Below are 24,882 nucleotides of genomic sequence, written 5' to 3' on the forward strand. Positions count from 1 at the left end.
GCATTACATAAGAACATAAGAGACGCCAATGTTGGATCAGGCCAAAGGCCCATCCAGTCCAACACTCTGTGTCACACAGTGGCCAGAAATACCAGTGCCATCAGGAGGTCCAGCAGTGGGGCCAGGACATTAGAAGCCCTCCCACTGTTGACCCCCCCCCCAAGCACCAAGAAGACAGAGCATCACTTGCCCCAGAGCCCCTAGCTATACCTTGTGGCTAATAGCCACTGATGGACCTCTGCTCCATATGCTTATCTAATTCCCTTTTGAAGCTGTCCATGCTTGTAGCACCCACCACTTCCTGTGGCAGTGAATTCCATGTGTTAATCACTCTTTGGGTGAAGAAGTACTTCCTTTTATCCGTTCTAACCTGACCGCTCTGCAGTTTCATGGAGTGCCCACGAGTTCTTGTATTGTGAGAAAGGGAGAAAAGTACCTCTTTCTTTACCTGCTCTTTCCCATGCATAATCTTATAAACCTCGATCATGTCACCCCTCAGTCGTCTTTTCTCCAAGCTAAAGAGCCCCAAGCGTTTTAACCTTTCTTCATAGGGAAAGTGTTCCAACCCTTTTATCATTCAAGTTGCCCCTTTTGGCACTTTTTCCAATGCTATAATGCCCTTTTTGAGGTGTGGTGACCAGAACTGTACGCAGTATTCCAAATGAGGTCGCACCAATGATTTATACAGGGGTATTATGATACTGGTTAATTTGTTTTCAATTCCCTTCCTAATAATCCCCAGCCATAGCGTTGGCCTTTTTTATTGCAGTTGCACACTGTCTATACATTTTCCGTGAGTTATCTACTATGACTCCAAGATCTCTCTCTTGATCAGTCTCTGCCAGTTCGGACCCCATCACTTTGCACTTGGCCACATTGAACCCCATTTGCCACATTGCCACCCACTCACCCATCCTCGGCAGATCCATTTAGAGTGCCTCACAATCCTCCCTGGTTTTCACCACCCTAAACAACTTTGTGTCATCTGCAAATTTAGCCACTTCAGTGCTAAATCATTGACAAACAAGTTAAAAAGCATTGGACGGAGTACTGATCCCTGTGGTACCCAACTGCTTACCACCCTCCACTGAGAAAATTGCCCATTTATACTCTCTCTCTGTTTTCTATTAATTAGCCAGTTTTTGATCCACCAGAGGACTTGTCCTTTTATCCCGTGACTATTGAGCTTACTTAGGAGCCTTTGATGAGGAACTTTATCAAAAGCTTTCTGGAAGTCAAGGTAAACAATATCTATTGGATCCCCCTTGTCCACATGTTTGTTCACCCCCTCAAAGAACACTAACAGGTTAGTGAGACAAGATCTTCCCTTACAGAAACCGTGCTGAGTCTGCCTCAATAGGTTTTGTTCATCTATGTGCCTACTAATTCTTTCCTTAATAATGGTTTCCACCAATTTACCCAGTACCGACGTCAGACTGACTGGCCTGTAATTTCCCGGATCTCCCCTGGAACCCTTTTTAAAGATGGGAGTGACATTAGCTACCTTCCAATCCTCAGGAATGGAGGCAGATTTTAAGGAAAGATTACATATCTTTGTCAGGAGATCCACAAGTTCACAATTGAGTTCTTTCAGAACTCTCGGATGTATGCCATCTGGGCCTGGTGATTTTTCAGTTTTTAAGTTGTCTATCAGTTTTAGGACCTCCTCTCTCATCACCTCAATCTGACTCAGGTCTTCCAACACCCCTCCTGAAATCAGTGGTTCTGGAGTGGGCAAGCACTTCTCATCTTCCACAGTGAAGACGGAGGCAAAAAATGCATTTAGCTTCTCAGCCATTTCCCTATCATCCTTCAATACTCCTTTTACCCCTTGGTCGTCCAAGGGCCCCACTGCCTCCCTGGCTGGTTTCCTGTTTCTAATGTATTTGAAGAAAGTTTTATTGTTGGTTTTTACGTTTTTTGCTATATGCTCCTCATATTCCCTTTTTGCCTGCCTGACCTCAGACTTGCATTTTATTTGCCATAGCCTGTGTTCCGTTTTATCAGCCTCACTGTGACTAGCTTTCCACTGCTTAAAGGAATTCTTTTTACTTTTTACAGCCTCCATTACTCTGTTTGTTAACCATGCAGGCTTTTTCCTATACCTGTTTGTGCCTTTCCTAACCTGCTTCAAGATTGTAGTTTTAAATAGTCTCCAAGCTTCCCCAATGGTTTTGACCCTTTCTACTTTTCTTTTCAGTTTCTTCCTCACATGTCCCCTCATATCAGCGAAGTTACCCCTTTTAAAGTTAAAAGTGGTTGTGTCAGTCTTTTTGGACAACTCCCTATTTATACAAATGTTGAACTCAATAACATCATGGTCATTGCTCCCAAGCGGTGCAATCACTTTTACATCTCTCACCAGCTCTTGCGTGTTACTTAGGACCAAATCCAGGATCGCCTCTCCCTGGTAGGTTCCGTAACCATCTGCTCCATAGCACAGTCATTAAGAGTGTCTAGAAACTCAATCTCTTTTTCCCGAATTGAACACATATTGACCCAATCAATGTGTGGGTAGTTAAAATCACCTATTACTACACAGTTATTTCATCAAGCCACTATCTTTAATTCATTCTTCATTTTATAATCCTCTATCTTTTGATCTGGTGGGCGATAACAAACTCCCAGTGTTAAGCTTCCTTTTGGGCCCACTATTTCAACCCATAGTATTTCCACAATGAAATCCAATTCGCTTACTCTCTCAGTCTTACTGGCCTGTATACCCTCTCTGACATACAGAGCCACCCCACCTCCAACCCTTTCCCCCCATCCTTCTGATATAATTCATAACCAGGAATCACCGTATCCCACTGATTTTCCGCATCCCACCAAGTTTCTGAAATACTCACAATGTCTATTCCCCCCCCCCAGCACCAAGCATTCCAATTCCCTGATTTTACCTCGGACCCAAGCATTCCAGTTCCCCAATTTTACCTAGGACATCCTGTCTCACACAGTAGCCAACCAGTTCCTCTGGAGGTCCAACAACAGCACAGAGGCCAAGGCCTTCCCCTGATGTTGCCTCCTGGCACTGGGGTTCTTTTAGTCACCATGGCTACTAACCACCAATAGACCTCTCCTCCATGAATCTATCTAATCCCCCCTTTTAAAGCTGCGTATGCCTGTGGCCATCACTACATCCTTTGGCAGCGCATTCCACATTTCAGTCACTCTCTCTGTAAATAAGTATTTCCTTCTGTCCATCCTGAATCTACTGCCCATCAGCTTCACTGGATGCCGTCAAGTTCCAGTATTAGGGGAGTGGGAGAAATTTTTTTAAACACAAATCTGAAATGTTTATCAAGGAGGTCTTAGTGTAAGAGCCTGGACAAATAGCCAGAGTGGCCAGGGCTTTCCAGAGCTCTTCCCCAGCATATAAGTGTTTCAAGGAGCTTTCTGAGCAGAAAATCTTCTTAATGCAATATCTCAGGACTCATTCTTCAAAGTAAGTCATGCTTTTATTATTTATTTATTTATTTATTGAATTTATACCCTGTCCTCCCAGCCGAGGCCAACTCATGACGGCTTACATAAAAAGAATAAAACACCTCAATACCAATTTAAAGAATCCTAAAATTTTGTAGAAACATTCCAACATTATAAAGGTGCTACAGATGTTAGATAATACTGGTAATAGTCATGTTATTAAATAATCATGTTATATCTTAGTTATCTATATATCTAATAGCCAAGTGTGGTGATTGGGCCCACAGTGACAGAAAACAGCTTTTCCTGCAAACTTGGGAGACTTCCCATGTTTACAGAAAAATCTGAAAACACTGAAAAAATACATTGGCGAGTTTAACCCCTCCCCATTTCAAGAGTTCAGAACAATGTACTTACCTCAAGTGATGCAGGACTCACAGAACCCCCCTCCTCACCACCAGGTCAGCATCTCCCCCACCATTGCAGAAGCTGCCAGCAAAACCAGTTGGCCTTCCATGATTGCCAGCCTCCTTGCCGTCAAGCCCACCTCCCCCCCCAACATCACTAGAACTGCTGCTGCCACTGGATCCAGGTGGTCCTTCATGGCTGCCAGGCTCGCTGTGTCTTCCTCACTGTTGGGCCTGTATTCCCCTTGCCAACATCACCAGAGCAGCCACTGAAGCCAGGGGCCCCTCCTTGGCTGCCGGGCCCATGGCTGCTGGCCTTTTAGCTGCCAACCCGCCTTTTCCCAATATTGCTGCTGGGTTCCCTGCCTCTCATCACGGCTGCCCTGCAAGTTCCCTTTGGAACCCAACTTGTTTTATTATATTCTGCTTTTGATCATGATTCCTAAATGGTTTATAGTGCACTAAGACAATGCAACATAACACTGAAGCACTGAATAGTTCTTGTAGATTTTCTGGGCTATATGGTTGTGATCTTGGCATGTTGAACCTGATGTTTAGCCAACAGCTGTGACTGGCATCCTCAAAGGTATAACACAGAAAGATGGAGTATTCTCTATGTCAATGTGAGAAGAAAAATGGTAGGCAGGTAATTTATATCTACTCAGGAAGGTGGGGTAGGGCTGAGATTTTCTTGTAGGAGTTTTCCAGGCTGTGACATGCTAATGGAGGAGCTTTATCACAGCTTGGGAAACTCCTACAAGAGCGCATATAACCTATTTGAAGATATATTGTTTCAGTTACTGAGGAAGTTCTTCAAAACGGAGTTCTTAATATCCGGATTCTTCGTTTATCATTCTTCAAATGTCTTCATCCCAAGAGGAAACTTCTCTACTTTAAGATCGGCCTTGATTGTGCTTATATGATTGTATTTGTATCAATGCTTTGGTCTTTATTGAACCAGTGTTAGTGTCTTTTTCACACAGATCACTATTCCCTTGTATACCTACACTGTGTGTTCCTCTTTGGTTGCTGTATGGATAAGATGTACAGCAGAAGCAAGAAGAGCTGTTGCAGTGAGGTGCCTTGAAAAATGCTTTGGATATCTAGGGCATGTGAAAAGGATATTATATCCGTGAGGAAATCATGTGGACAGGAGGCTTGGGTAGAGAATTTCAGGCCAAGGACTGTGTGTAAAAAGAGAAGTAATAAAAATCCAGTCATTCATGGAAGGAAAAGTTTGCTGACCACTCACTAGGGAGAACCAACAAACAAATTATTTTTGTTCAAGTTCATGAACTTACCAAGGGTGTTCTAGTTCCTCACATACCCAATGCAATACACCTCCAGCAGCCTCAAAAACTGTCGAGAGCCTGCTCTACCATACAGGGTGGTACAATTCAAGGGATACCATCATGCTCTCTGTATGTATCCAGACACTTGCACTGAGTCTAGCATCACAGGTTGCCCCTTCCAACTAAGAAAATATCCCCAAATCCTCTGCAATTTCACAGCGCTTTCTCAGGCACACTTTCAGTTCATGTGAGATGTCCTTGCTGTATCCTTCAAGGAACATCCAAATATCATTACATTCATAGACAAGATTCCTGAGAATCAGTACCACAGACTTGGAATAAATTAGATATATAACACCTGGCACGAAATTCCCCTGAAAGGTGCTCAGTTCTGCATGCCAAAATACATCTCTTCATTGGGAATAGAGCTCTTTAAAAACTTACATTAAAACTTTTTTTTCCTGTGGTGAAAACTACTACAGAATAGGTTTGGAAATGAATCTAAGCTATCTTTGACACTTGACAACTGACCCTTCTGTAGCCACCTCAGTGCGTAGCAGTCATTACATGTTCTGACATACAGCTGTGAGGGCCCTCACATAGATTCAAGTGAAATAGTGGCTTAACATTCCAAAGTAAATGGAAAAAGTTTACCATAGCTCCAATGGCAGGCCCAATCCCTTGTCCAAGTGGGGCCAAGAAATATATACCAACTGGAGAACAGCTTTGGTTCTTGGCGCAGGCCTGACTGCTCAAATGCCGCTAACAGCTGCTGTTCTTCTCTTCAGGAAATCCCACCACTTTGCACTGAAGGAAAGGATTAAGAAAAGCAAAAGCCCTGCCTTGATTTACAGTTTCTTTGAGATTTTAACTCCCCGTGACCAAAGTTAGAGCTCTGTGTTGAATACCCAGACTTAATACCACACATCTTCACGAATTTACCTCAGAACACAATAGTTGGGCTGAAATTAAGAGGGTCCATTAGCAACCCCTTTACTGTCACCTTTACTAAAACATGCCTGCTGCTGGCTCCAGCCAGCAGTTTGAAGGATATTATCTTAAATCCCAAAGTCTTTTAAAGGCTTTTCTGTAAGAACAAAGGTGGCTCCCTGGAATTCGTGGTATACTTTGACACTGCAGCTGTGCAACTTAGATCCCTACACACCATTAAAAAAATTCCCTCCATGAAAAAAATATTAAGTATTAGCAGCATGTGGAATATTCAGTGGCAGGACCAACCTGCAAGCACACACAAGGCCATGGGTTTGGGGAGTTGAGGAGTCATAAAACCAGATGCTCTGTGATTAATGCAGCCCATGTAATGAGAGCATTAGAGAGACTTTGAGTGCATGGGTGAATGTGTTCATCAAAACAGTCACTCAGCAAAAATGAGTGAATAGACACTTGAGGGCTGTAGATCTCCAAGGTCCTTTTTAAAGTTTGCAAACAGCGATACAAGGTTATGTCATCAAAAATTGTTTGTCTATGTTATTTAAGAAATGTTCATGCTGCCTCTCCAGAGACCAAAGTAAAATCAATACAACAGTAAAATCAGAAATATCAATCAGCCATAAAACAATCCAGTAGTCTGCTAGGGACATATCCATAAAATAGCCCTCAGGTTAGAAGCAAGATGTGAAGACATAGTTGAAAACAATGCAGAAGTCCAGTAGCATCTTAAAGACTAAAAATCCCCCCTGCATAAATTCAGTGGATCAGATGAAGTTAATTCCGATTCATACAAACTTATGCTGGAATAAATTTTATTACTACATTTTACTCTTATTCTGCTTATGGAATAATATGGCTATCTATCTAGAACTATAAATAGTGAAACCCTTCAGATAAAAGCCTGGGTAAAGAGAAATGTTTTGGCCTGGTGGCTAAAGGATGGTAAGCCTCAAATGGGAGGGGATTCTAGTGGCAAGGCACCAAGATTGAGAAAGCCCTGTCTCTAGCTGCCACCTGCCTTATCTCTTCAATTAGGGGAACAGAGAGCAGGGCTTGGGAGAATGATCTTACCTGGTGGACAGGGGAGGCAGTAATCCTTCAAGCATCTCTGTCCAAAGATATTAAGAGACTTCGGTGAGAATTAGCACTTTGAATTGTTCCAGGAAACAAATGGGAAGCCCTTGCAGATCTTTCAACACCACCGATCTACACATTTACGCCTTCATTGGGAGTGCAGTGTGTTCCACAAGCACCTGATTTCTTAACCCTTGAGTGGCTTTATTATTGAGTGGCTTTATTATTGACTGTTGTCTAGACTGAATTTCAGTTTTTTAGCAAACATACATCCCATTACCTCCTCCAGGCATTTATTTAGGGAAGAAATAGAGTGGGGTGTCATCTGTATATTGGTGATACCTCACTCCACCCCCCCAATTTCTCCAAATGGTTTAATGCAGACATTAAACTGCATGGGAGACAAGATGCTTTGTGCTGTAGGACTCCAGCATAAATGCTATGAGACCAAGCAGTCCTCCAGCAGTGCCTCCTGGATTTGACCAGTAAACGTAGAATCACCAAAACATGGTGCCCTCTACTCCCAACTCAGCCAGCATCTCTAGAAGGATACCATGGTTGATGGTAGTGAAAGTTGCTGACAAATCTTGGAAAACCAACAGAAATGCACTTCCCTGTCATGCTCCCAGCAAATATTGTCGGTCTGGGCAACCCAGGCCTTTTCCATCCAAAACCTAGGTATGAATCTGGATTGCAATGGATTTAGATAACCTGTCTCTTTTAGGACCACCTTGATGTATAGCCACAACCTGCTTGAACACATTGTCCAAGAATGAAATGTAGCTACTGGGTGGTAATCATTTATGTCATTTGAATCCAGGGATACCTTCTTTATTTTAAGACTGCTTTTTCAAAGAAGTGGGAAGGGGCAGCATGGGGAAGGGCCATGGCTCAATGGTAGGGCATCTGTTTTGCATGAAGGAAGTCCCAGATTCTATCCCATTAATTGCCAACATCACCATTTAAAGATAAAAGCATGTGATGTGAAAGACCTTTAACTGAGACCCTGAGACGGGGGTTGCCAACTCTGGGTTAGGAAATTCCCAGAGGTTTGTAGGTGGAACCCTAGCAGGTTTTAATGCCATAATCCACCCTCCAAAGCAGCCACTTTCTCTATGGGAACTGATCTTTGTAGCCTGGAGATCAGCTGTAATTTCAGGAGATCTTCAGGCCCCACATGGAAGTTGGCAGCCCTACCCTGAGAGGAGCTGCCAGTCAGACAAGAAACATTGGTAGCTTCATGTGTTCAAGAACGACACTCTTTTAGCCCTGACCTGAATAGCCCAGGCAAGCTCGATCTTGGAAGCTAAGTGGGGCTGACCCTGGCAAGTACTTGGATGGCCAACCTCTGAGGAATACCAGAGGCGGGACACAGAAGCAGGTTATCAAGCCACCTCTGAAACGTCCTAGCCCACTAGGGGTCACCAGATGTCATCATGACTTCCAGGCTCACAAACACACACACACAAAAATACAAAAAAATGTTTACATCCTTTTGCAAAGAGATGTTTATTATCTCCTGGGCCTACTTGTTTATCTAGACACAGCTAGAAAATCTCAGCCACAAGGGAAATTTTTGTTGCTATAAATCTGCTCCTCTGGAAACAGTCTAAAAGTTGCTCACGAAGGGGTTGTGTTCATGTAGAACGTTAATTTTTTTGAATTCTGTGACAATTTTCATGTCATGTATTTTCCCTTTAAAATATCTAGCACTGTCTGTTGTAAATGTGTAACAGTCTCCAGGAAATTCATGAATAATTCTACCTACATTCAGTATGAATTAAGGCTGTCCTTCACCTTTCCAACATGTGAGCAACCTGCACCTCTTCCTCACAGAAGGCTATTTCCCACATGTAAGCCTGATCATATTTTATTGGATGAAACCATTTTTATGTATATCTTTTACTAAAATAGATTTATGCCTTCCCTCCAAACAGGATGTGATTACATGAATGCAAACCTGAAAATGAATACTTAGAAAGTTAACCCTCATGCTTTGATCAGATGTTGGCTCACAGAGTACTCAAGGCTATTGACATTCCTGAATGTCTGCACCAAGGATTAGTTTTGAGCCTAGCTGAATCAGGACATAGCTCCAGAATGCATCTCTCCATTATAATAAAGCCGTAGTGGGCTCCAACATTCAAAAATGTGCACCGTTAGTGTTTGGCCAGAAGAACTGCCACTCAGAAGACGCTGGCTGCGATGGCTGGCTCCCTCAGGGTAACTGGGGTGCCATTGGCTGGGTGGCTGGGAGGGAGGGACGAGGTCTCACTCGCCTTGGAGCGCCTGGATGGGACAGACGCTCCACAGCTCAGGGATCACAGCCCGATAGAGCCGCCACTGCCGTCCTCACCCCAGCACGGATCGCCACCTGGGCGGCGTGCGGCTGGACGACGGGTGCGACAGGCGATTTGCCGGGTGGGGGAAGGGAAGGCCTCCACCCGCTGTCCACGCCGAGGCGGCCACGGCCTGGCACAGAACACCAGATGCCCCGGCCCCACCTTTCCCCGCTCAGCCGCTGCTGCAGCCAGATGCCGGGAGGCGTACTCAGGCCCTCCCTCACCTGCCCACCCGCTGCCGCCGCCATGCCCCACTGCGAGGTCGCTGACTTGCGGCAGCGTCCCAGCCGGGTATGAGCTAAGGACCCCCCCATTCACTCACCTCTCTTCCATGGGGCCTCTCCGCCGGTGGTGCACTGACCGCCACCGGCCCGTCTTCAGCTGCCCCCCCTTCTCGGGCTCCTCCGAGACCTCTGGGAGGGGTGAGCAGTCTCCGGTCCGACTTCGCCCCCTTGGCTTCAGAGACCCCGCGGAGTCCTATGGGACCGGCGAGTGCTGTCGGGCCTGCCACCAGTGCCCCACCTCCTGCCTTTTCCTAAGAATGCCCGTGGGCCGGGGAGGGGGCGGGCCCTGCTGGGGGGGCAGCCCCAGCTGCCCTCGGGGACAACGGAGGCAGCTGCACCACCCAAGCACCCTTCGCCGGCTGGCCTCGGCGAGGGGAGAGGCTGCCCAACTGTCTTCGCCCACCCACCGCCCCCCAGCCTCGCTTCTGAGGCCGCACGACTGTGCCACCTTCTCCCACCTTCCCGGAGAGCCAGACGGATGGGAGAAGGCCTCCAAGCCCCCCCCGCTGAGCCGGACCGCTGGGGAGAGGCCCCCTGCGACGCCATTCCTCACTCGCCCACTGCAGCAGCGGTGGCGGCAGCCGGGTGGGGAGACGCCGACTCTGAAATGCCTTCCCTACCTCTCTCTCTTCCCGGGACATCAGCCTCTTCTCTCTCTCCCTCTTTCCAGGGTGGACGGCTCAGCGCCATCAGCCCTCACCTGCTCCCCCCCAAGAGGGAAAGAATGAAGGGACATAGGGAAAAATGAAGAGAGAGTGAGGGAGGTAGTGGTGAAAATGTGGCCAGGGTGGACGGCTCAGCGCCATCAGCCCTCACCTGCTCCCCCCCAAGAGGGAAAGAATGAAGGGACATAGGGAAAAATGAAGAGAGAGTGGGGGAGGTAGTGGTGAAAATGTGGCCAGGGTGGACGGCTCAGCGCCATCAGCCCTCACCTGCTCCCCCCCAAGAGGGAAAGAATGAAGGGACATTCCACTATCAGGACCGCTGTACCGGTGAAGACGCCAGGTCTACCAATATCGTGGGATGGTGTGGGTAGACCTGTTCTCCAGAGACCAGGTCTACCAATACACTGGAATGGGGTCGGTAGACCTGTTCTCCAGAAGCCTCTGGAGAACAGGGCTACTCGTCCATGTTGTGAATAAGGCATTTCTTACAAAGTGATGTCTAAAGAAATTGTCCGCCTTATTCTTTTCATACCAAAGGTATGCATGCCAACCAAATCTGCAATTATGTCCTTCCAATGTCAGCAGTTTTTTGTCTCTCAAATTGATCCATTTTTCTAACCATACTATACAAACTGCATCATAATACAAACGCAAATTTGGTAGCTGCAATCCCCCTCTCTCTTTAGCATCACACAAAATTTTCATCTTAATTCTAGGCTTCCTGCCCCCCCACACAAACTTTGAGATTTCTCTTTGCCATCTATTCAGTATGTCACTCTTGGTCAAAATGGGAATAGTTTGAAACAAAAACATCAATCGTGGTAGTACATTCATTTTCACTACTGAAATTCTCCCTAACAACGAAAAGTTCATGGTGTCCCATTTTTTAAAATCTTGAGTTAGGTTATTCCATAGTTTTTCGTAATTATTTTTGTACAGATCGATGTTTTTCATTGTTAACTCAATTCCCAGATACTTTGTTTTCTTCACCACTTCACACTGTACCAGTTCTTGTAAATCCTTTTGTCGTTTTTTTGCTATATTCTTACATAAAAGTTTAGTTTTGTTCTTGTTTATATAGAACCCTGCCAGCACGCCAAAGTCTTCAATCTTTTTTAACAGCAGCGGTAGTTTTTCTTCTGGTTCTTCCACCATAAACATATCATCTGCAAAAGCCCTGTATTTGTAACTGTAGCCTCCAAGTTTAAGTCCTTTGATTTCTTCATCCTCTTGCACTTTTTGTAACAGAATCTCCAACACCCAAATAAAAAGCAGCGGTGAAAGTGGGCATCCTTGCCGTGTCCCTTTTTGAACCATGAAGTGATCCGTCAAGTCCTTATTCACATTCAGCCTCGCTCTTTGATCCGAATAGATCGCTTCAATCATGTTGCTAAATGGATGTCCTACTTCCAATTCTTCAATTCCTCCCCCACTCTCTCTTCATTTTTCCCTATGTCTCTTCATTCTTTCCCTCTCTCACACTTTCTCCCTTCCTCCATCGCTTTTTCTCCCCCCCCCAAATCCTCCCTCCCTCCATCTCTGTCTGTCTTTCTAACTGTCTCTGTCTCCCCCCCCTTCTTCCTTCCCCTCTCTCTCTTTCCCAACCCCTCTATCTGTCTGTCTGTCTGTGGCTCGCCCGCCCACCCTACCTTTCTAGGGCCCGTTGTCTTCATCCTCAACGGGCTTTGCTCCCTAGTTTTAACATAACTCTGGAGTTCAGCTCCGGAGTGTACAAAATGGAATTAAGGACAGAAGGCTTCTCCCTCAATATTGAGCCCCAACAGACAGTTTACTCATGGTTGAGGTTAGTGGTGGTAAGGGCTTCTGTGCTACAATGCAATCCTGTGGGTGTCTAGTCCTTTCTTCCCTGGTTTTTGCCTCTGCTGCTATTTTTCTCATCCCCCACTCTTGTTCTTCTCACAACACCTTCTCTAATCCCTTCCTCTTCTCCATTGTCTCATTTGTGAATTGACTACCCTGCTGATGTTGTCCAGCCCTTCCATTGTCTCTTTTCCCCACCTGACTTTTAGTAGCCATCTCCCTGCAATGAACACAGCCCCCCCTCTATTCTTTGTCTCAAACCTTACAGAAGGTGTTTCTTACACTTGCTACCTTGAAACTCCCCCCTCCCCCCAAATCTCTTTTCTTGATTTCCTATAATCTGGTTTCCTCTCCCTTCCTTGCAGAGAAACTGGCCTCACCCAAATTAAAGATGTTCAAAGCATCAGTACTAGCTATCAGTTTTCACACCTTGTGAAAAGTCAAAATGATGCTCTTTTCATCTGCACAGCTCTAAATCACAACTATCCATACATTTTTTTCAAATGACGAGATTGGAAGCCGGGAAACCTCTCTCTCCCAGAATCTGTTACTCAAAGTAACTGCTTATTGTTTCATTGATAAATCAAGCCCTGCAAAATAATTCAATATTTACAGTAGAAACAAAAGGAAAAACAAGTCTATTCCCCAGATTTGATTATACTATAAAGTAATGATGGAACAGTATTATTGTCTGTTTTGTATCTCCACAGTAAGCTTACTTGTCTTCCTGGTATAGCAATTAATTCACTATAACTAAACACAAAAGACAAAAACAACCTTTGTTCCCCCTCTCATTTCCTGTTGCCATACTTAGTACATTCCATTTTTGCCCTCTTTCCCCTGCACCAAGTTCTGTATTTATTGCCCTGTACAGGACCGTGCATTTTGGCCCATGATCACAGCTTCATCTGCAACTTGACCACCAGCTTACATTCTCCTCACTGCCCTTGAGATATCAGCATATTCAGACTTGATGGGGAAAAAGAATGTCTTTCAATACTCTGTAGCATACTGGTTGCTCACTGAAACCCAAACCCTGGGAGGTCATGCACACTTAAGCCCCACACACTGAGTTATGTTTTGGCATGCATCAATAAAACTATGCTATTTTAGGATTCTTCAAATGTAGATCCCTGCCATCAATGAACTTGGCTCCTCAGGGTCTTCCACCACCGTAGGAGACACAATTTGTATTTTCTGCCTCAGGCATCAAAATCCCTTTAAGTCAACTATAATGTGACGGGGTTGAACAATTCTGAGAAGCAGTCCTAACAGTCTTAGCTCTTTCAGAAAACATTCTGGTAAATATTTTGAAACCAGTGTGGTGTAGAGGTTAGTGTACCAGAAAGAGATCATACAGAGTCACAAAGTTTGGAAGGGGGCATTCAGGCCATCTAGTCCAACACCCTGCTCAATGCAAGATCAGCCTAAAGCATCCCTGACAAGTGTTCATCCAGCCAAAGTAATGGCGATGGTATGGCCATCTTTTTAATGCATTCCCCCACTGGTATTTTCCACAAGGTAATTTCCAAGGTAAAGGCAGACCAAATGTAATGCATACTCCTGGCCCCCTGCTGGCCTAGAAAAGTGTGGTTTCTCATGCTGTGGAAGCTGGCCAGAGGGCAACCCATAACACTGCCTCAAGGGGATGATCTCCTCCACATGGGTCCTGTTTGCCACCTAGAGGTGGGATCATTGCACTTGACAGCTTGGTTGATCCTACAGTAGAAAAGTTTTCACAAAGGGTAGAGCAGGTCATTACAGCCTCCCGTAAACTCACAGCAAGGAGGTCATATGGGTACAAATGGAAAAGGTTCACTGGAGTAACAAACAAGGGCTAGATCCGCAACTTAGGCAGAATTTTCAGATATCTCCTAGAATTGCAGGAAGAGGGTTTAGCAGCCTCATCAAAAAAGGTTCACCTAGCTGCAATCTCTACCCACCATAACCCAGTTAGAGGTCCGTCAGTTTTCTCTGTACCTGAGTCCAAGAAATTTCTAAAGAGGTTACTTGATACCTGTTTTCTACCTGTTGTACCCCAGTTCCCCAATGGAGTATGTCTCTAGTTCTATCAAAGCTAATATATAAACATTTTGAACCCATTGCCAATGCTGAGTTGTCGTTCGTTTCTTATGAGACCACCTTTTTAGTGGCAGTCATCTCTACCAAAAGGATAGGTGAACTCTGTGCACTCCAATGTGACCCTCCTTTCATTAAGTTCCACCTGGACAAAGTAGTGCTCAGACCTAGCCTAGAATTTCTACCTAATGTGGTGTCACAATTCCATCTCAACCAGGACATCAACCTGCCAGTGTTTTTCTTGTCTCTTAACAGCACCGTTTGAACAAACACTACACACTCTAGATGTGAGGTCATTCCTTTTTTTTATTTAATAGGACATAGGAAGTCAGAAAAATAGGAACTTATTCATATGTTTTAGAGGCCCAAATAAAGGAAAAGCCATATGTGGCGTCCTTCCTATTGGGGGGGGGGGCTGTTTTTCCTTTAAATCATACTCTGTGATGTGCTAGCTTATGGGGGAAACAGTTTTACTTTTTAATTCACACTTTGTGTATATGAACTTGGTAGTTTCTGCTGCTACCAGGAATTTAAAATTCCAACTCTTTCTCCTTTGGTAGTATAACCCAGGGTCTGAGCACTTCAGAAGACTATGTGGCCCTGAGGAAGTACTGTACTGAATTCTGGGATATTTAAACAAAAATGGATTTATTGAAATAAGAACAAAATAGGTTTCTGGGAAAAGGAACTTGTAAAATATAACTAGCAAGCTTGGTGTCACACCAGTCAGACATCAAAATTCCACTCTGACAGGATTCTCTCTTCCTCATATGTGTAGCCAAACCGGCTAAACTCTTTGACTTTTCCACACAAGATAAAACATTGGTCTAATCACACAGTTTAGACACAGCTTGTTTCTTTTCCTTATAGATTCTCTGTCTTTCCACAGACTCTCTTTAAAGCTTTTCACACTTCTCTCCAAAGACACACAGAACATTCTAAACTCTGTCATAAAACACACACAGATATTCCTCCTCTCAGAACATCTCCTCCCACACTCTCAGTCATCGGCCAATCACAGCACACACATCTCTCCCTATCGCCCTCCTTGCATTACTGCAGTCAAACTAACATTTAAAGGAACACACACACATCAAAACAAGGAATCATTACACCATATCAACTCAGTCTCTCTCTAGGTGGGTGGTTCCAGCAATCAGAACAGGCTACGATGAAGCTAAGATTTCTTGCCCCATTCCCATAAAAGCTCTCTCCACAAGGCATCTTTGGCAGCTTTCCATGCCAGACTTGCGCTGGAGGATGTTTACAGAGCAGCAATGTGGTCCACTCCTTCTATGTTCGTCAAACACTACTCAATGGATGTGGACTCCACAAAAGAAGCTGCAGTGGGAAAGGTGATGTTACAGATGATTTTTTGCTGATCCACCCACACCTGCCTCCTTTGGTAAGTGAGCTTGCAGTTCTTCCATGTGGGACTGCATAGAAGCCACGATAAAAATGGGGTTGCACTTACCTGTAACCATTGTGCATCGAGTCACCTGTGCAGGTACAAATCCCTCCCTCCTTTCCCTGCTGTGGATTGCAGAATGTGCAGGGACCTCCTCACAGCTGTGAAGGGAATGGAGGGAGGAGTGCTCACCCTGCCTGTGGCATGTGACCCTTTGGCAGAAAAAGGGATCTCTATAAACAGAGGGGATGAGGAGCACTCCAGACCATAGAAACTTCTCTGGGAAGCTTGGAAGCTCTTCTCTGCAGCTGGCCTGCAATCATGCAGTCCCCATGTGTGCCTGCACAGGCGGCCACTTGATGAACAACGGTTACAGGTAAGTGCAACCCTGTTTTCACACTCCTTGCTTTTTTATCCAAGGGACTTCTCCCAGCACTGTAAGCAAAGCAAATTCCAAATGCTGCCACATCACTCTAACATGGGGGTAGCAATTTCTGTAATGATTAATCCAACCTGGGAGGTAAAACTCTACCTTCTTTCCGCTGGCTGCTTAAAAATTGCCACATTTAGAAGAAGAGTTCTGTCAGATCAGGTTTGTAGTCCAACTAGTCCGGCACCCTGTTTTCCACAGTGCTCTAGTCTAGGCTCCTTGGGTCCTTTACTTGAGGGTTCCTAGTGTCCACAAGAGTAACCCACAGAAGCCCTGGTGGGGGGCAAACCCTATCAAAGCCATAAGATGACTAGAATCTTTAAAAACAAAAAACTTCCATCTCTGTTGTTCAAGTATCAAATTCTGTATAGAACCACATAATAAAATGTACCTTGTTTAGAATCAGAGGTCATTTCGGGGGGGAACGCGGGGGAACGCAGTTTCCCCCGGGTGAGGTGCAGGGGGCGGGGCACATGACAAAGCCCTGCCCCCTGCTTCCGGCCGCCCCGCTTCCAACCCTCATTCAGCCAGGAGGAGGCAGGAGAAGAGGGAGGGTAAGTTGCTTCCTCCTCGCCTCTCCCCACCCCTGCCTGCCTGGGGCCAGGGAGGGCCTTGGCGGGGCTTCCTCGCACTCCCGCTGGCCTTGCAGGTCCGCCGCCGGGCCCCTGATGTCAGGGGGTGTGGCATATGCTAATGAGTTATGCTAATGAGTTCCCCTAGCTCTTTTTCTATGAAATGACCCCTGTTTAGAATCAAGGTGGGTGGAACATACTGAAAAAGTATATTGAAAAAGTGTGATATGGTTTGCATGCAAGATGTGATTAGGCTGAGTGGGGCAGGGACAAAGAACAATGTACAATATTTAAACAGTCTGCAGTTATTGGTCATTTATTCTGAGCAAGCATACAGCATTTCCTTGCCATCAGTTCTTGCCCCTAACATTCCAATATTCAGTAGGTTTTACGACTCAATTCCTTTAAATGTATGACAGTCACTGTGCTTGAGAAGCTTGAAAGAATGCTGTAACTGATTGATATCTGAAAAATGAAACTAAAAATGAATGCAAATATGTATTTAACTAATTTCCTTTAAACATTTTAGTATAGAAAAAAAAATTGGGGCTTTTGCCACATGTGCTAGAAATACTGGCTTTTTATAGAAGAGCTGGATATGGGCAGTTGGATCACCAGAAGCGACGGATAGAATGACAAGCAGCCAGTCATATCAGACATTTCCAGGAAGGCTGATCTTAATTTTGTCTAGTACAGGCTGCTGGGAGGGAGCTGAAAAGGGGACCAGAATAGCCATCTAATGGAATCTCTCATTAATGCTAGAGCATTGTAATGCAGACTGCTAACTTCTATAACATTATAAAAGACCATTCTGGTATGCAAGACAGTCTGGACCAGATCAATAATGCAAAGATCATCAATAAGCTGCATTTATTGTCTTCTTGGCCCATGCATGACTCACTGACAACACTGTCTTCTTTGACCTTGAAAGCAATCTACTCCTTACAGTAGGAGTCTGAAAGTTTCCTTTACCTACAATAAACTCCAAAATTACACAACTCCAGTCTATCTGAAACCAATCATTTCTATAGAACTAGCTTAAAAGAGAGCAAGCGTTGTGATGGCATGTAGCAATAGTCCCAGGCATGACCATGGCTGTAAACACTGTGTTGCTTTAACAAGTGTAGACACCCCCCAAATGATTGTGTATTTTGCTCCTATTTTTCCTTTATTCAACTGTTTTGATTAAAAATATTTATTTTACAACTTCTCTTTATACTGATTGAATGAAACATATGCACAGTGCATCTTTTAAAATAGAAATAGAAAGGCATAGCCCCATAAAGAGAAGTGCTTTGAAGTCCCTTTGAGTTCAATAGGAGAGTTCAATGTGTGTTTAACAGTACCCCATTGCAATCAGTGATTATTTAAAAATGCTGAAAATCTGGCTGGTCCTATTTGCGATTGCAAAAAGAACTGCATCCCATTTCTTTGTTTTTATTCTTTTCTTATTGCTGTGCTGACTCCTTGTCATAAGATACAACACTAACATTTCTGTACTCTTAGAAAATTCAATTCTCCCCCTTAGATTTCTTTCCTGCATGACACCTATATACCATTCTGCACTTGTTCATTCTGGAAGGCCTATTTTTCCCTTCACTCTTTTGTATTCAACTTACAACAAACAAACAAATATAGGTGGACATCTAAGCATCTGTGTGAAATAGCCCAGGCAAAGTGTATGTAGGCAATCTGAATGTTAGAAAATGGTTAAAGCAATATTTAAGAAGGGATTTTGCAGTGAAATGGAGTGAGTACTAAAGAAATATCCACTTTAAACAATCAGGTGCAATATTTGATATAATTGTAACAATGGTAAGAACCAAATCTATCTATGGACTAGTTATACCTTTACCCGCCTTGATCTGCCTCCACAACCCGGACGGTGGTGTGCCACAAGTAGAGGAATTAGTTCTACCTGAATGATCACAAGCACTATCTAAGTGTGAAAAAAGTTAATGAGAGAGAGAGAGAAACTTGTTTCAACAGATGTTCTTGTTCGGCACAGGTACACTGTTCAATTCAGACTGATGGGAGGGATGGGATGATTTCCACCAATTCCTTCTTCCTACTGCAGACCCCCAGTTCTTGTCTTTCATCCTGTTCCTGAAGGTCTCTCCTGTCCCCCATGAGCAGCATTTCAGGGATATTAGTAGGCTGGAGAGGAAGAAACAGTCTAATCCTCTGAAAGAAGTACCTTGTGTGAGCAGAAAAGTTTGGGATCCAACCCACTGATTGGATAACCTTCCTATGACAGCACTGTCCGAAGAAGCTCACCAAAGTGTCTTAAAGAAGACTATTTTGCAACGATTTCCGGAAAGAATGGGACATAGGAAACAGATGTTTATGGTTTATTGCCATTTCCAATATATTCCCTCTCCACTGAACACGTGTCTGCTGAATGAAGGAAGAAACATTTAAAGAAAGTACACCTGACATCAGACCTACACATGCCTTTTGTCAAGGCTTTCCATGTAGTCATCATTAACGTGCGTTTCCCTAGTGTTCTCCAATCACTCCAGAGCATGAGTTCCTCCATCCAAACAAGACTCCAAATGATTTTTTGAGAGCAGGCATTCATTATGAATATTGTAAATAATGTTTCTATAAAAAAAGGACAGCTGGGAAATACAAAAATGCAGGGGAGGCAAGCAAGCATCTCTTTGGGAGGCAGAGTACATCTTATTTGGTTCCAACTTTCCATCAATGTACAAAGAGAGGCAGCATATAAAAAAGCATAGTAATCATCTCAATTATTGGGAGCTGACAAATAGGCTTGCCAGTAAAAAAAACAAGAGGCAGCCCAATTATAACAAATTTCAGTATTTGCATTACATTTGTCTCAAAGCATTTCATTAATGATCTCCATCCACTAAGATGAGCTGAAATGTACGAGGACAGGCCATTTGTCGAGCCTGCCAATTTGTCAAATGTGCTGTGCTTGAAGCTTCTGTTTCTAATTAAAAGATGTTGAGAACCACACAATATGGGATAGCTTTCAAATTAATGCAGAAACTGGAATGATTTCCGGGGTTTATCACACTTTGTCTGAGAAGATTACCATAATGAAAAATGATGTGAGAAAAAGACCGGGAATTTCCCCCCCACACACAGAAGATTTAGAGGCGCTCTAGTTTTTCACTCAGGAATTCTTCCACACTGTCTGTATTCCACTTGAGAATGCTCAGCTCTTCAGCAATGTTCCCATCGTCATCCAAGAGCTTCAGTACAGGGTCAGAGCCCCGTACATACTGCAAAGACAAAAAATGTTAAGAATTATTGTCCAGCTGTGATTCAAACCACTAACCTTTTGTCAGCCTCTTCTCTTCTACCCAAATATAACTGAGCATGGCAAAGTGATTAAAGCGTCAGTTTTAAGTTGAATTAATTGCTGTGGCCTGGTGAGAAAATATACCTTGTATACATTCTGAACAGGAAACCAAAAGCAGATCAATACTGCTTTCACCAAGTGTGGTCAAGGTTAGACTAGCTACTCTACAGAAATGTCTCTGCTTAGCTACTGAAACATTACAACCAAGGGTGCAAATTAAGGTCAGTATAAGCACTAGGAATGTTGTCATTTGTTAAGATGGGGAATGCATCTTTTGAAAAATTGCTAGATTCAAAAAAGTCATAGTGCAGTTTATAGTAATAAATATTTCATTTCTCACCATTCACTTCTAGATTTCAGCAGCTGAAATACTGGGACATTTTAACTATGGGAGATTATCACACATACAAATATAGAAAGCTAACCACATTGGTTTTCTTATGAATGTAAAAACCAAATGCCAGCTACTCTGTGCTTTTTCCCTTGGCCAAAAGACACTGCACCAATGTGAGATGGCTGGAGGAAAGAATGGCACACTAGGCAGAGTTCTGGAGAAGTAAGAAAGACTGAGTATCCGTGAATAAAACAGCCAAATCAAGAAAAAGATAAGCTGGCAAAAACATAGAAATCTTCAAAAAGAGGGGTGAAGAACAGCAGCAGTGACAGCTAAATTGAGATCAACAAATTTTGGCTTGGCTCAGCAACCAACCATTATTTGGGATTGCAACGGATACTTCTTCTCCCAAGACTGATTCAAAGGTCCAAAATCTCTGGGGAGGTTTCAAGGCACAGAAAAATTTCCACCAGCTCCAAAGCTCAATAAAACAGAAGACCTCCTCTGTGTCCTTTGAAATTCATGGAAAATTGGGCAGAAAGGATGTGTGTACTGCTGGCCTCATACATCTGTCAACTAGATTTGTAAAAGCTTGTAACAAAGAGAATTTGGAAATACTTTACCAATACCACACTGATTCTGAAACTTAAATCTGGGATGTTATATATGCATCTGCCAGTCTTTAATGCAAGATTTATTAAAAGTCACTCTCGTCAAGACAGCTGTTCCAGTAAAGAAAATGCAATCAAACCCACATTCACCCTAATCATCCTCTCTGTATTAAGCTAAGTCTGGTCCCACCTGAAAATACCGGTTATCTCCCACTAAATATGCTACAGATATACCAGATGGACATCTAGTTTATACAGAAATAATATTTAATGAGGTATAAAATAACGTGGAGAGAGCTGTCCCATAGAATCGCCAAGAGTCAAACATGACTGAATGGCTAACAACAACAACAACTAAATGATGAGACAAGAGAACCAAATATAAAAATCAGTACATACCTTGATCTGTAGTCCCCTGAACAGTTTCGGCTTGTCACTCCTGACAAAAGCTAAAATTTGGAGGAAAAATTTAGGAAGTTATTATATTAGCATATAAAACCCTCAAAATGAATCTCTTCTTCTCAAGCTTTAAGGCATAAGTAGTTTTATTCACAAATTAAGGAGTTTGAAGCTAGAAAACAGATTTTAGACTACTATTCAGTATTTCAGCCATTTTTAACATTTATTATGTTCTTAACTGTTGTCCAGTAAGAGTTTATTGCAATAGATACTGTGCAAGGGAAGGGGATAAATCAAGATGGGCAGCTGTGTTAGTCTGTCTGTAGCAGCAGAAAAGAGCAAGAGTCCAGCAGCACCTTAAAGACCAACAAAATATGTGGCAGAGTATGAGGTCATTGCTTACTTCTTCAGAAGGGGAGAAGAAGATGGTTGAACTGGACAGGAATGATACATTTGTAAGAAGCGTGGTGCTGTTTCTGAACAGCACAAAAATCCATCTATTTGCTGAAAAACGATTTGGTTAATCTTGTGACATTCCAATGTGTTGGAAGACCTCAACACAGAAGAGCTAAAAAGAACTGTAACAAGCTACCTATGGGTAGCTAGATGTTTTTAGTAAAAAAAAAAAAAAGGTAAAGGTTCCCTTGCTCGAAAGCCAGTCGAATCCGACTCTAGGGTTGCGGTGCTTATCTCCGTTTCAAAGCCGAAGAGCCAGCGCTGTCTGAAGATATTTCCATGGTCATGTGGCCAGCATGACTAAACACCAAGGCGCACGGAATGCTGTTACCTTCCCACTGAAGTGGTACCTATTTATCTACTTGCAATTTCTTGCTTTCGAACTGCTAGGTTGGCAGGAGTAGATGTTTTTATTAGGGTGCAAATATTGTCAGATATCACACAGATAACAGATTTCCCCCCTCAAAGTTATGTTACACAGAGGAAGATTCCTCATCTCAACTGCAACTAAGTAGGATCAATCACTCCTTCAGGGAAAGGAAACAGCTAGTGAATTATGACTGGGAGCTGTGATTAGGATTTATGAAAATGGCTGAGGGAAAATACAGAGCTTGGAAAACATGGGACCCAGTTATGCTAAGGGGTAGGCACTTACCCTCTGTTGTTGTTACCTCTCCTGTTCCTGCATATAAGCCCCTAGCCTTTCTCCATCTTGTGAGAAGACAGATCATGTGCAAGCCTCTGTAGTCTGCTACACTGTTTGGCCAAGTAATACACTATTATGATGGCTGCCACTTCGGACTAGGAAGTGATGAAAGCAGGATTTAATGAAAGCAGAGGGGAAACTTTGAAAGCCTGGGGTGGCACTTAAGCAACACTTACATTGCTCACTTGGGGACTACTTAGATGTCCAGATATATAGCAACCTGTTTGATAGTCTGATATGTTAAACATTGTACCACATGCAAGAGTTGTCCACATTGTACCACATGCAAGAGTTGTCCTGAGTTGAAAGAGATTCATTTGTAAGCACAGTTCTGTCTTGCTGTTCCTATCATGTTAAACAGAGCAGATCTGACTGCTGAGAACAAAATGGTTCAGGAAGGTATAAAAAAAGTCTGACACCAGTGCTGCTATGTTTGATGTCAACTTAAACTATCAGAAATATTGTAGCTCTGTCAGATTTCTAGGATCTAGTGAAAATGAACTGAGACATCTTCCAGAATTTGTATAAAAACATTAGACAACCTGCTACGATTTCATTTTCTATCAAGACATTTCAATATGTGAAGTTGTTCGAGGATGACTGAGCTTCAAAACATTTTAATTTAAAAAGGAAAAAAGAACTACAATGCAAGAGGAAAATACTGTATCTACTACACTCAAGTAAATTTTATTTTTAAGCTCCTCAGAAAAAGTGTGATAAAACTGAGCAAGGAAGCTTTCTTGTAACACTAACAATTTGAAATTAAAAGAGGATTGTTTATAGAAACAGTGGGCTGGATCCAAAGAAGATTCCACCTGGAGAAGGCATCTTCCTTCCTGCATTTTACCGTGTTTCCCCGAAAATAAGACACTGTCTTATATTTATTTTTTCTCAAGAAGACACACTAGGGCTTATACCACAAATGCATAGAAATCCTGCTAGGGCTTATTTTTGGGGTAGGTCTTATTTTCGGGGAAACAGGGTACATCTAATAATTCAAGGAACTGAGGGAAAAGTGAAATGCAAGACACTGAAGAGGCACACTGATCACCTTTGAATTGAAACAAGATACATACATCACACAATTTTTAACACCCCTTATCCAAAATAAGCTGCGTGATCATGAGACCATGGAATTTTATTGACCACAAAACCACCAGTATGATTATGTTTATGCTGAGAAACTACTGAAACAAGGTTACCTCAGGGGAAGTGTGGCTATCTCACATTTCACTTTTATGAGGGTAAAAAATGAGACTTGCACTGATTTACCCAGCAGGCCCGACAAAAAAGTGACAACTTGCTTATAAAACTGACAGAATACAGACACAGTCATACCAAGGGACAGCGTATTACGCAATGTTCTCAAACCAAACACCCTTTGTACATCCTAAATAGTTAAGAAAAATATACTCTCAAAAATTTTCTTTACGAAGAAGACTGAACTTTCCAAATATGTACATTGTTTTCCTCCATTAGGAAATGTAATAAAATTGGATATCTGGTACCCAGTTAGAAAGAGGAGTGCACATAGTTCCCTGAAGTGTGGCACTTTTTATTAGGTTCCAAATATCTAATACTAGCCTGATACCCGTGCTTCGCTACGGTATTTAAGTTCTGTAAATCCAGTTATAATACTGATGATGTGAAATCTGAAATGTGACATTTGTTGTAGGGACTCTAACAGAGAAGATTGTAGTGTAAGAAATGAAGTGAGACATATGTACTTTCTCTCTCTCTACTGAAAGATCTCTCTCTAGACCACATTGGTGGTTCTGCCCTCAGGTGCTAGGATCACCAGGCTGCTTGATGAGCTCACTCTGGAGCAGGCCACATAGAACTGTCCATTTAAGAAACAATCATCTGTTAAGTCAACTCCTGCTACCTTCCATGAAAGTGACGGCCTCTCTACTTGTGTTCCTGGATTGTTTTGCTCATATGGAGACTGTGTTGTTCTGAGCACATCAGGGTGATCTTGCTGGTACTTGGCCTGTGCAGCTCAGTGCACTGCAGGAGTACTATGTACAAATGTCTTTCCTGCATTCCTAAGTTGCCTCCTCCTTGTAGCATTGGTGTATCTGGCTCGACGTTTGCCAGGAGCTTTCTTGGGGGCAGTAAGAGGTGAGAGGTGTGAGGGGGAGTTGGTGTGAGGGAGTGGTGATGTGGTGGACATTTCTTCAGGTTCATGAGAGAGGCACGCATCGAAATGGCTCCTAGAAATGTCCCTTACTATCTCCCCATAAACATTCATACCCTGGTCCTGCTCCTACACCTGACAGACACCGGCCTGTCTG

General features: G+C 43.4%; 1 protein-coding gene across 2 annotated transcripts in view; it reads right to left on the reverse strand.

The window, feature by feature from the left end:
* Positions 1 to 19,160: 19,160 nt before the first annotated feature.
* LOC107115093 (15 kDa selenoprotein) overlaps positions 19,161 to 24,882 on the reverse strand; it is a 35,597-nt gene continuing 29,875 nt past the window's right edge. The window contains exons 4-5 of one of the 2 annotated variants that reach the window (XM_015416704.1): positions 21,427 to 21,476; positions 19,161 to 20,002 (exon numbers count right to left, since the gene is read on the reverse strand). In XM_015416704.1, the coding sequence (XP_015272190.1) occupies positions 19,871 to 20,002; positions 21,427 to 21,476 (182 nt within the window). In that variant the 3' untranslated portion in view covers positions 19,161 to 19,870. The remainder of the gene's footprint in view (positions 20,003 to 21,426; positions 21,477 to 24,882) is intronic. The other variant, XM_015416705.1, reaches the window with a different exon arrangement.

This window comes from Gekko japonicus, unplaced genomic scaffold (assembly GCF_001447785.1).
Source record: "Gekko japonicus isolate JY-2015 unplaced genomic scaffold, Gekko_japonicus_V1.1 scaffold16, whole genome shotgun sequence".
In the NCBI taxonomy this organism is placed as follows: Eukaryota; Metazoa; Chordata; class Lepidosauria; order Squamata; family Gekkonidae; genus Gekko; species Gekko japonicus.